Raw genomic sequence first — 13,394 nt, forward strand, 5'->3', positions numbered from 1 at the left:
AGCAGTGCAGCCTTGCACAATCAGGGGAACCAATTCAGTACATGACTCGTGCCTCTCTGCTCCTGTGAATCTCGTTGGGCGTGGGAAGGAGTGTCATGTACCCTCCATCCCGCCTGTGTAATGTTATGACAGAGATTACTGTTTATTGTTACTGCTGTTGTTTAGAAAACCCTATCTTGCTGTGTAATTTAGATCGTGGCTCATTCTAACACAACTGTTCTCAATTCAGGTCAAAATGGGGAATTCTGAGAGTCAGTATACCTTCCAAGGATCCAAGAATCACAGCAATAACATCACCGGTGCTAAGCAAAAGCCTTGTTCTCTGAAAATACGCAGCATTCACGCAAAAGACGAGAAGTCCATGCACGGATGGACTCATGGAAGCAGCGGAGCAGGCTACAAGTCCAGGTCCCTAGCCCGAAGCTGCCTTTCTCACTTTAAGAGCCACCAGCCTTATGCCACCAGACTCAGCGGACCCACGTGCAAGGCCTCAAAGGGCACTGCGTACTCTAAGCACAGAGCAAATGTCCCAGGAAAAGATTTCCAGGGCAACAGTGGTGCTTTCTTGCCCGAGAATGGCTTCCTCTACGTTGGCCGTGAGTCAGGGGGTAGTCGTATCACTTCCAGGGACTGCAATGGACACCTCCTCACCTGCTATGGGAGAAATGAAAGCATCGCCTCCACCCCACCAGGCGAGGACCGCAGGAGCCCCAGGGTGCTCATCAAGACTCTGGGGAAGTTAGATGGGTGTTTGAGAGTTGAGTTCCACAATAGTGGCAACCCCCACAAAGGGCCCTCAGAGGACCCCGGTGGACCTGTACAGCTGCTGAGATACTCCCCGACGTTGGCATCATCGGAAACCTGCCCGGTGCCAGAAGCAAGGCGGGATTCAGGTACAGGCTCTCCAGCCAGCCAGCGCCCTTCTCCCACGGACTCGCGCCTGCGCTCCAGCAAAGGCAGCTCCCTGAGCTCGGAGTCATCCTGGTATGACTCCCCGTGGGGCAACGCTGGGGAGATGAGTGAGGTGGATGGCTCCTTCCTGGCTCCCAGCACCCCAGACCCCAGCCTCCCTACCAGCTTCCCAGCCAGTGACACCAAAAAGCCTTTCAACCAAAGCTCTTCCCTCTCCTCCCTCCGGGAACTGTACAAAGATGCCGACCTGAGGTGCCGCTCACACTCACCCTCCGGCACCTGCCTTTCTTCCAATGAGTACATCGGCTCCCAAGTCAGCCTGAGCAACCGTGTCTCGTTTGCATCCGACATAGATATGCCCTCCAGGGTGGGTGACAGGGATGCCATGCACTACAGTTCCTTCACCCTCCCCTGTCGCAAGTCCAAAGCCTTAACTGAAGATGGTGTAAAGAAGGATACCCTCAAAGCCAGGATGCGGCGCATCAGCGACTGGACAGGAAGCCTCTCCAGGAAGAAGAGGAAATTGCAGGTGAGAACACCCTGGGGTAAGTGGCGGGGAATGGCTCTAGAATTTTCACCTCTGTGTCTGGAGCTACTCAGAACCTCTGGTGAGCAGGTGAAGGGTGGAGTTTATTAACGCTAGCACAGCTCCTTTTCTGATGGAGTTTTCCCATTCTCATTTGCTCCAGGCATACACTCTGACTCATAGCTGGCAGCTTCAGTGTCTCCATGTCTTAGCCTGGGCATAGAACTGAATACTACTGAAAGGATAGACTGATATTTCATAGTTTCATGGGCCACTGTGATGAGAGTCTGGGTAGGACCTGCTCCGAGCTGCTGAAGGTTCTGTCCTCACACGGCAGGGAAGGAGAGACAGCCCTAGTCTCCTTCAGGACTCCAGCATGTGGCCCCCCTCTAACCATAGCCCCACTCAGGGCCCCATTACTGTCTCCTTGTGGGTTCAAGTTTCAGCATAGGCTCTGAGGTGGGAGAAGACAGCACAGCATTGAGCCCGTAGCACCCAGATTCTGCGTTGAGTTGCCTTGGCACTTACGTGCAAGTCCACCGGCCTGGTTCTGAAGCCGGTCCAACAGTTCTTGGAAGGCATAGAGCTGGGCGAAGGTCCAAGTGCACCGGCAATCTGAAGGGGGCCTTTGCTAGACCTCAGTCATCAAGTCCAGGAAAAAAAAAATCAGGAGGGAGATAGTCATTAAGTTTGGATAGCGAGGCCTTCCCTACTTGATATTACTTTATATTTAAGTTGCTTTATAAAAAACAAAACCAAAAAAAAACCTCCTCAAAAAATTATAAGACACAGAGAATATGTGTGTGTGTGTGTGTGTGTGTATGTGTGTGTGTGTGTGTATTCTTCTGGGGATGGAGTCCACTGCATTGCACATGCTGACCAAGGGCTCCTACCACTTTGCTACAGTCATACCCAGCCCTTTGGTCATTTGGGTGCTGTTTACTTAGTGAGGTCATAAAGTTGAAGGGAATCTGATTACAGGGTGCTGTTGTCTCATTCCTGCTAGGTACACATTCATGTGAATATTAAAAAAAAAAGGGGGGGAGCATTAGGAGCAGGTGACAACATAAGCCGACCCCGTAGATCATTCCCTATCTATAAAGTTTACCGTTGGTTACTTCCTTCTTGCGCAAGCCTGCCATCACTGTCTTTTCTCCCAAGGGAGATGGAGAACAGGTGGCCACCATCCTGTGTCCAGGACCTTTTCCCGTAAACCTCAGGGAAGTAATTTGCTTGGTCTTGATTATTGCTCCTTAAGCCAAAGCACCAAACAGCAAAGCTGCTTTGGGCCTTTCGCTCCTGACTCCTGACTCCTGGCTCCCATTTCCCACATGCATCTTCGAGGTACTTGAGTCTAATATGCTGTTCACCCCCCCAACCCCACCCAGCCTGCCCATTTGGATCCCAGGATCACAGAGCTGGCTATGTCTTGCTGCCGACCACCATGTCTCCTCACACACACTGTCACAGAGTACCGCTCTTTGTTTCTCTGGGACATATTTCTTCATCTGTGATTGTGACTTGACTCAACACACAATGACCCAGTTCACTGGGAACATATGCAGGTTCTGTGTCGCTGGTCCAGAGCCAACCCGTTACCATGGTGACCAGGCACCTTGTGCCCACCTTCAGGGGTGGACTGAACCTCCTTCAGTTCTGTGTCATGCACAAACTTACATCTGATACATTGCATGCCATGTGGAGTTAAGAGCAAAATAACTAGAATTTTTTAGAAAGGGCATTTTAATGCTAGAAAGGACCCCTCCAAATTTTAGAGATGAGGAAGCTGAAGAATCAGGGAATTTGAGGTCTTCTTGGAGCTCAGGAGATCAGGGTCAGGGAGTGGAGAAGCAGGTTAGAGGCCGCATCTGTAAAACCTCAGACAAGTGCCAAGATATTGTTGACTACTGTTAATTATTGTCTAGTAGTATGACGAAAAATTCAGACTTTTGAAAAAGTAATCCACTAGGACAGACTTCTAAAAGTTTTGTCTGTGGATTCCCCAATAATTGATTATCTATAGATGTGAACAGGATTGATGTTTTTGGTTGTTTTTTTTTTTTTTTTTTTTTTTTTTTTTGTAAATATTCCAATCCTCTTGTCCAGGCATTTCTTCTACTTTTACGGAAAAGATTAGGATAAGGACCATAAAGATGCAACCCAGCTGTGTGTGCTCGCTCAGGACTGCCCTCCTGAGCCTGGAAGCTGAAGCAGTAAAAATAATTACCAAGATATCTGGGGACATAGTTCAGTAGGGCAGGGCGTACACCAAAACACCCGAGCCTCAGTCCATACTGCCACACAGAAAAAAAGGCAATCCCTACTTAGGAGGAGCCTGTGACGATATGCTGTAACAGGGCACTGAGGCGAAAGCTACTTTCTTTCGCCCACATAAACTTCTGTATGCCAGCAGACAACAGAGCGATGGTGATGATTCAGAAAGCTTTGCTTGACAGACAGACGTTTGTTTTGACTTTTAAAGAGGGCATAAGAAAATCAGCCCTTTCAATACGGACCTTTAAAGGCCTGCCCTCATATGCATGAGCTTGAAAACCAGCCAGCTGAAAAAGGATACCGTACTAGGAGACAGAGAAACATACATGTACTGGAGAGTGGTAGGTAAACACCTCATATTGATTTTAGCTGACAAAGACCCTCACGCTAGCTGGCTAAGCATTGTGTTCCTTTGGTCAGGATAGGATAGGTTTTGCTGATTTAACAATGTCTCCCGTCCTCATCTCCATGACTTGACATGACCAGGGTTTGTTTTCCTATTCATGATGTATGTTCATTCCAGTCAGCGGGTCACTGGGGTCTGTGCTATTCTGTGGGACCCAAGGCTGCAGGAACAGCTGTCGTGAAGAACGTTCTAAGCTACTGCAGCAGAGAGGAAGGAAATTTGTTGTGTTGACTTTGAAAGTTTTCTCTTTCTCTTTCACGTTTTAATTTCTGCTTAACTAGGTACTTTGTCTAACACATGATGCTGGAGATGGGGTTTCCTTTAAGAAGTTGTCTTTTGCTTTTTCCAGCTTTATTGGGGTATAATGGATGAGCAAAAATAATTGAATATATAGGCTGATTACTTTGATATACAAATCCAGTGGGAATATTCACCGTAACCAACCTAGTTAACGGAATCACCACTCAACCTAGTTATTAGGCTGGCTCTATTTTATTGTGAGACTGTTCACAGTCTACTGCCTTAGCATATTTCATATGAACAAAGGGACATCAGCTGCAGTCATTCATAATGCTGAACACCGAATCTCTAGAATGTACTTGGCTGCTGTAACCAAAGCTTCATACACTTTCCCCAGCATCTCCCACTCCCCAGCCTCTGTGCTGCCTCTTTCTTTCCCTTGGCCTGTGTGTGCACCCAACTATTTTTGATTCTCACGTACGTGAGGTGGGTCATGCAGCGTTTGCTTCTCTGTGGAGTGGGGTTACTCCCATGGCCCTCTACTTTTGGCTGTCAGTGCCCTGGTCATTGAGTATCAGAAGCCACCACCTGTGTTGTGATTGCGTAGGCATGGAACTCAGAGGCTCTGTGCACACACGCGGTAAGCTCTTTGGCTTCATGCCCATAGCAGTTATTAGGAATTCTGTCTGAGCCCATTTAGGGCACTTTATTTTTTGAAATGCCCTTCTTAGAGTGAGATCTCATCATTGGCCATTAGGATTCTAGATGGACAGTTTTGGACATTGACGGGAGACTTGAAGAAATCACGCCCGCGTGTAAGAATTAGTGATAAATACCCACATGTGTACTATCTGTTCGTCTCTCAAGGAGGAACAGTCTTGCTTTTTTGTGGCTGGACACCTAACAGCCTTGCAGCATGAAGCGTCTCTCTTATGAGAATTGATGACGCCGACGACAAGGACGACGACAGTGTTTATTGGTCACATGTAACTTGGACCCCTCTCTCTGCCAGAGATTTGCTGGTTTTGAAACACACCGCTAAGGCACAGAAAGAAACAGATTCTCCTAGTGTTTGAGTCCAGAAGTCAGTCACAGTCACAGCTGCCAGATGAACAACACTCCTTCATGTCCTGGAGTTTATGAAAGTCTCAACAAAGTGACAGTTAAGAGGGGAACCTTCAAGTATTTTGAATTTCCCGAGTGACTCATAGCAGCCGCCCGATTCGCTCTTTGAGGCTGAGGTGTCAGTGTATAAATAAGAATGACCACAGAACAGAGCGCGAACACACTGGAAGGTTCTGTCATCCTCACCAGGAGCTGTTTGTGTTCCAGGCTCTGTTTTTAGCGCCTGGGCCTGGGAAAACACTCTTTAGTTGCCTGGTGATGACTTTCCTATAAAAGACAGACAGTAACATGATTGGAATTTTTTTTTTTAAAGATGAGATTTCCAAAAGAAAACATCTCCCTAATGTGGGGTGTTCAAGACAGAGCCCCAACTCAATGGCTGCTGACCTAGTTTCTCCTCACTGTAATGTTGACGATGAGGAAGTCGTGTTAGAAAGCCACTGCTGAGCACAGTTGACTGTTCTTAACCTTTCTCTTGTGGCTATACTAACCTCAGCTGGGAATTTGGGATGTCAGTAGTATTTCCACTGGGAGTGAATTTACTGCTACCTTAATTATTAACCTCATGTATGTAGTTTTGAGGTAGGCTCTCGCTCTGTAGGCCAGGCTGTCCTGGAACTCACTAGGAAGTCTTTGTTGGCCTGTACTCACACCATTCCTCCTGTTTCAGCCCTCTCAAAATGCCGGGCTGCAAGTGGAAGCCACCACGGTCAAGCAGCTTGTCAGCTACTCTCCATGAGCCACACCAGGACAAACATTTTGTGTTTGCAGCCCAGTTCTGTGCCAGCCGGCTGCCTGTTCTGTGTCCCTAGGCTTAGCAGGAGGCGGCAGCTATCAGTAGACTACAGAGTTTATTCAGAGTGGCTCGTATTTGAGTCTGTATTGGAACCAATGTTAAAGTCAAGAGTCACTTCTTAGGTGTGTCCTAGTGCTTAGAATAAAACAGGTACTCGAATAAAAGGATGTGAATGAAGGAGTTCACTTTGTTTCATAAGATAAATTCCCAAATTAAATAAAAATACAATTTTTTTTTTTTTTTTTTTTTAGAAACCCAACCTATAATTACTAGGCAGTGCACCTAGTGGATTATGAATCCTTGGAGATTGGATTTAACTGTAATGAGGGGGGAATTCAGATGGTAGAGAGTATGGTCTAAGCATGGGCAGCCGGCCAGAAGACCTCATTTGTGAGCTAGGGAGAAGAAGGAAAGCCTGTGGGGCCCAACCTAGCATTAAGAACTCCCAGCCCTGCTCCTCACCCCCAAAATGGTGATTTTCTTCATCAGTGACTTCACATGATTTTAGGAGAAGAACAGATGCTAAAAACATGAAGTCTCTCCTAGAAGACTCTGATTCATACTTAGCTTAGTGAGTCCCACATCATTCTGGGACTCTTTACCAGTGTGTTGTAAATACAGTAGCTAACTGATCCAGTGCTGAACTCAGGCTCCATTTGGACAGCCAGTGGCTTCTTATTTCCCCCTTTATGGTTTGAGTCTATTGGTGTACATGAGATTGAGAACCTGGTACTCTTTCTAAATTGTTGGATGTAGTCATATTGCCCTGAGGCTGTACAGTGGGACCTTGCTGTGGGTACCCTAGCCATCCGGTGATGACTGACTGGTAATCTGTGTTATGTGCAGGAACCTCGGTCCAAGGACGGCAGTGAATACTTCGACAGCCACTCAGATGGATTGAACGCGGATGTGCAGGTGTCTGCGCAACCGTCTGCCTTGCTGTGGTCAGGGGGCTCAGCTCAGACCCTGTCTCACAGGAGTGAATCCACTCATGCCATTGGCAGCGATCCCCTCCAACAGAACATTTACGAGAATTTCATGCGAGAGCTGGAAATGAGCAGGACCAACATGGAGTCGGTGGAAACATCCACAGAGACTGCGGAGTCCAGCAGCGAGTCCCTCAGCTCGCTGGAGCAGCTGGATCTGCTCTTTGAGAAGGAACAGGGAGTGGTTCGGAAAGCCGGGTGGCTCTTCTTCAAGCCCCTCGTCACCTTGCAGAAGGAGAGGAAACTGGAGCTGGTGGCCCGGAGGAAGTGGAAACAGTACTGGGTGACACTGAAAGGTACGTGGGTTGTGGGTCACCGAAGGCATAGCCTTCAGCTGTCTTTCACCACGAAGTGCTTGTGGAGTCAGCGTTGCTTTGAGTAAATATGAAGGATACTAGGTGTCTAAGCACTTACATGAGTTATTCAGTCTAATAAATTATAATTTTTAAATTAAATCATTTTCTATGTATCTACTCTGCCATTCTATGATACTTTGGTTCTATCTAGAATAAAACAAAACCCTAAGTAACTGCCGCATAAGCTTCACTTAGTTGTATTTTGATTCTGTACATGCCTCAGAACTCTAATGCAGTGCCCATCCCAGACGACATGTTATCTAGAAGACTGCACATGTGTGATCCCCATTGGCTGACTAAGAGAGACTCAGTTTCTTCAAGTTGTTCACTTGCTTGGTGTTGCACTTGAGGCCATATGCTGAGGCCACGGTCTCATATGCTGAGACCGTGCTATACTCTCAGTGTGACCTCATGCCCTCCGTCCCCGTGTTCCTTTCTTAGAACAAAAATAGGACTTGGTCTTGTTAAGCTGCCTCTGGATGGTACATGCAATTTTGCGGAAACATTTTGTAAGTGAAAAAGGTTTAAGGGCTTGGCTTGCAGGCCTTGGGGAATGCGTTCCCAGGGTGACAGGGTGGAAGTAAAAGTTAGCATGTCTTCAAAGAAAAGATGTTACCCTCATCTCCAGGTCTCAGGATTCTCACAAAGAAGACAACAGTCCCCTTCCTTTTCCCTGGTGCCTGTGGGTGTGATAGACTTCTCAGGGGTCTGCTGTACCAGGCATGAAAGCCCTCCTGTGGAGCAGACATCCGGTCCAATCCAGAGGCCTAGCTACCCCCCCCAAACTTCATGTGTCCACCTCTGCCCTCTGGGAATTCACTGCGTTAAGGTCAGCTCTCTCACCTTCAAGTGTATAAATTATAATGTCGGAACTAATGTATTTGGGTTAATCTCATTTTGAAAATACAGAGATGTTTATATACTTAATATTTAAGTAGAATTCAGAAAGAATTCTTGAAGCAATCATGTGGATACATTGGAAATGGTTTTCTATAGAGAGGGATTATGACTAAGTCGTCCTGTGAACTACGGTCACTGATGGACACAGTGCTAAGCAGGGAAAGGGTTGAGTTTGGAAGACAGAGAACATTTAATAGGGACCATCTGCCTTTTCCAATGAGAGAATTTTCATGCAGTTCACAGGGATACCCCGGACTGGAGTTGTCGAGGTTACTACAGATGTTGCTCCAGAGGCACAGTGTTCTGTGTGGTGTCAGGATGAGCGGTCACGAGGATGGGTTTTGGATTCTATAGACTCTATCCCAAGATAGGCCCCCCGCAAGGAGTGGAGGGACAGTGTGAGATGAGGATGCTAAAGAGAAGGTGGACTTGAGCGGGGGCAGATGGATTGTTTTTGAGACAGGGTTTCTCTGTATATCCGTGGCTGTCCTGGACTCATTTTGTAGACCAGGCTGGCCTTGAACTCACAACTATTCACCTGCCTCTGCCTCCCAAGTGAAGACTGTTTTTCTTTATGCTACCATGGCCAGAAGAATGTCTACTTAACCCCACCAGGAGTTGCTAGGCATGGGGTAGGGCTGATGGTCACACCACCACAGTGATTTGAAGGAGGCTTCCTAAACCCCAGTGCCACCTTCAAGGTACAGATCAAAGCATCAGGGTAGGGTTGACTCTCTGTCCAGCAAATGATGTTGCACCTTGGGCTAGATCTAAATGGGGATGTCCCCACTGAATATTCCTGGTGTTGAAATGTTTGGTGACCTCTTGATTTTTGCTCGGGGTTTGGATTCATTTTCTTTAAATGGAATGATTCAAATCCTGGCTGTTGGTACATACCACCAGGTAAGCTGGGAAGGACTCATGAAGCCATGGGAAGAATTTAGACACAGATGCAGCTGGCATGTGGCTCTGTTCCCTTTGTCTTGAGCTTCAGGTCATGGTGTTTTGCATATACATGGACAGGTGGACCTTTCTCAAAGGTAAAGAGTTGGGCTTGTTTTCATGGACATCATTGTCTGGACTGGTTTAGACCAGCAGCTCTGGCTATAAACTTCTGCCTCTTCTTGCCCATGGTATTTGATCCTGTCCAGCTTCCTAGTTTGGACAAAGCTTTGTCTGTGTTGAGGAAAGAGACTGCTCACTGCTCTTGAGGTGATGAAATGCTGTCATGGGGATAAAGTGCCCGTTCGCAAAGCTGTACTTGGGCAGACAACTTTCCCCTTCCTCTTGGCTACTGTGTTGATTCATGTCAAGGCTTAAAGAAGCAGTGGACTTGGCAAGAGGAACACTGTGAGTGTGCACAGGCACGCATGAGCTTGTGTGTGAGTGGAGACAGGCAAGATAGGGCTTGCATACTCAACCTGTGAGATAATTTCTAGAAACACCTGAACTTGAATGAGGACACAAGGTAGTGGTAGGCCCTGCCCATGCTGTGCTGGAGAAGACTGGCTGGGGGTTCCCCACTATTGATGCGAAGGACTCATATCCACAAGGTCCATATCATTGATATTTGAGTGCTGGTCGTTGGTGCATAAAATAATGCTTGCAATATTTCACTGGGGCTAGGGAGATGGCTCGGCCAGTAAATCTTTGTTATACAAGCAAAAGGACCTGCATTTGATCCTCAAAACTCATATTAAAAAATAAGAAGAGGAGGAGGAGGAGGAGGAGGAGGAAGAGGAAGAGGAAGAGGAAGAGGAAGAGGAAGAAGAAAAGAAGAAGAAGAAGAAGAAGAAGAAGAAGAAGAAGAAGAAGAAGAAGAAACAACATCATCATCATCATCAGCAGCAGCAGCAGCAGCAGCAGAAATGGTGCATGCTCATAACCCAGTACTGGGAGGTGGATTCCTGGGGCTTGCTGGCTGTCTAGACTAGCCAAATAAATGAAGTAAAACTGAGACAGCCTGACTGAATGAGCGAGGTGAAAAGATACACAGTTGACTTCTGACTTTCACATGCAAGTACACATGCATGCACACACATGAACTTCCCTTATACTGGAAAACATTCTCCTGTGCTTCTTAAAAGCAATCTTTGGCTTAATTAAGTCTAATTATAAAATTGAAGTAGACTCTTTGACCTGCAATTCTTTACTAGCTCATTAAGGAATATAAAATAGTTAAAATTACAGGACCTGGTATTTTTTTAGAGTAATGCTTATAATTGAGTCATATTTGCTTTCCTAGCCTGTGGGGAAAAACATGAAGATGTTTGATATACATTTGAAATGTAAGCTTGGTATTTTCTTATAAATGGTCTGTTCAGTAGATAAATCCAGTTTCCTAGACCACAAACTGTAAGTGTAGCTAACACACATGGGATTTTTTTCAGCCTACCACATTTAATAAATACCTTTAAAAACAACACAGTTGCATGCTCGAGAATGAGGGTGCTGAAGTGAAGGGGCCTGAGTTCATATCCATGCTCCATTATCCTCTGGCCTAGGGCATCCACATGTGACTACCTCCCCGATTTCTTATTGGTTGATTGGAGTATGTTAGTTTGACAGCCTTGTAGGACAGCTCTGTGGAAAAAGCATCTGGGGAGTGAGGCGGAGGTGCACTGCATTGCTAGTGATTGGCGAGACCATCATCTGGTTTTCATTCTGCTCCTGAGAGCTTAACTAGGCACGCTGCACACGCCAGGGTTTCTTTGTTGCAACACTGGCCTCTTGCAGGTACCTGGGGGACATTCTGGGCTTAGACCATTTACCTCTCATGCCTTTCCCACACTCCCGCTGGTCTTGTGGCAGGGGCGTTATTCCACTTGTATCTTCCCCAGGCTGTACTCTGCTGTTTTACGAGACTTATGGAAAGAATTCCACGGACCAGCGCAGCGCCCCACAGTGTGCCCTCTTTGCAGAGGACAGCATCGTGCAGTCTGTCCCTGAGCATCCCAAGAAGGAGCACGTGTTCTGCCTAAGCAACTCCTGTGGGGACGTCTACCTCTTCCAGGTACTGTGCTGCTGTGCAAATGGAGGGTGGTGCCATGCGATTCAGATAGGCCCAACAGGATTGAAAAGGAAAACATCTCTAGGCATTCCTTTTATCTATTTTATTGGGGTTCTACTATTGCCTCCGCCTCCCTACTTCACCCTAATCCCTTCCAACTCCTCAACACCAGGTAGGAGAGAAAGACGGTTAGGGGGAGAGGGGGCGTGGTTCTCTTTGGCTACTTCCTGCTGGGTAGGGTCGTTGGGTTCCTTGGGGCAAGTCCAGTCTTCATTTCTGGATGTCTTCATCTTCTTGTCAAACTGCAATGACAGCAAGCAAGAGCAGCAGGAGGGAGCAGCAGCCGCTGCCTTCTTCCTCAGAGTGTACCAGTCTCTCTGGGCTCTGGCATTTATTCCCTCTCTTAGAGTCCACAGGATTAATCTGTCTGCAGCTGGCAAAGATCACACCTCTCTCAGAGCCTGCATGAGGCAAAATATCTGTGCTGTAGACTGTGTACAGCAGCCCCATATCCCACACCTGGGATTAAAACAGAAACATAATCATATAACATAACTGGATTTTTTAAAAAAGAAACAAAAACTCAACACTACAAACATTGGCATGAGCTCAGTGAATGCTCCATTAGGCTTTGGGATTAGGGTGTGTGCAGGAGACTGTGGCTTCTCAGTCCCACCAGTGCCAAGACTATCCCTGTAGTGGGCACTTGTCAGGTGCTTGTGAGTCCAAGGCTACTGCCTATCATATCCATGCCAAGACAAAGGGGAAATATTGTAATCTGTGCTCTGGGTAACACATGATCTAGAATGGGTAATGTCTGGGAGGTCCAGAACGGAGATCTTTTAAAGAAAGCCTATGGCCTGGGAAGCATCAGCTGCTCTCAGGAATCCTAGTAAAAGTCAAAGAAGAAGCTTTCCAGGTACAGCAGACCCTTCTGGACAAGTGCTATGAAAGAGACAGCTGCCTTTGGATATTTATAGCCAGGATATCTACCATCAGGATTTCTAGCAATTTGACAGACACAGCTAGCGTGGTGTTGAGCCCTACAGACTAACTGAATGCTAGCACCCTTGCTGAGTACCTGTGTCTTCTTGGAGCACTTGCCTAACTTCTCGACACTTTGGACTTTGAACAAGTAGGTTTATAAGGGTGCACAGAAGCCATTCATGAGGTAACTCACACCTGTAATCCTAGCAATTGGGAGGTTGAGGCAGGAGGATGACTGTGAGTTCAAGATGATCCTGGGCTGCATAGTGAGTTCCAGCATCGCCTGATCTACACTGAGAGACTATGTCAAAAGCTATCACTATTACCACCACCACCACCTCAAAGGGCTTACAGGATTGCTTTTAGCATGAATGTGATATGTATCACATAATGTTACCATGGGTGGATAGAGCCTTGTTTTCTGTCATTAACTGTGGGCTGTTGTTTTGTTCTGTTTTGTTTTTCTGGGGGCCACAGTAAGATTTCCACCTTACTTTCATTTCTGCAATGAAACACTCTGACAAAAATCAACCAAAAAGAGGCTTATTTTAGTTCATGGTTCTAGGTCACAGTCTGTGAATGAGCAGAAGTCACAGTACTGGGGTGGAGGAGGGGTCAAGACAGCAGATCATATCCTAGTCACAGTCAAGGGCAGAGAATGCACAAATGCGCAGAAACACACAAGTGCCCAGCTCACTTTCTCTACTCTTACCCAGGCCTGGACCGGAAGCTGGGAATGGTGCTTTCCAGTTTCAGCCATTCCATATCAATTAAAGCAGTCAAGACCGTCCGCCATGGACATGCCCACAGGCCAGCCTAATCTAGACAGTGCCTCATGAAGAGACTCATCCTGTGAGGTCCTAGAGAGGATCAGGC

The 13,394-nt window shown here is 46.9% G+C and overlaps 1 protein-coding gene across 1 annotated transcript in view; it reads left to right on the forward strand.

The window, feature by feature from the left end:
- The first annotated feature begins 211 nt into the window (after positions 1-211).
- Tiam2 (TIAM Rac1 associated GEF 2) overlaps positions 212-13,394 on the forward strand; it is a 106,372-nt gene continuing 93,189 nt past the window's right edge. The window contains exons 1-3 of the mRNA XM_051164103.1: positions 212-1,441; positions 7,126-7,561; positions 11,362-11,534. Of these exons, the coding sequence (XP_051020060.1) occupies positions 236-1,441; positions 7,126-7,561; positions 11,362-11,534 (1,815 nt within the window). The 5' untranslated portion in view covers positions 212-235. The remainder of the gene's footprint in view (positions 1,442-7,125; positions 7,562-11,361; positions 11,535-13,394) is intronic.

Source organism: Acomys russatus, chromosome 21, assembly GCF_903995435.1.
Source record: "Acomys russatus chromosome 21, mAcoRus1.1, whole genome shotgun sequence".
Lineage (NCBI taxonomy): Eukaryota > Metazoa > Chordata > Mammalia > Rodentia > Muridae > Acomys > Acomys russatus.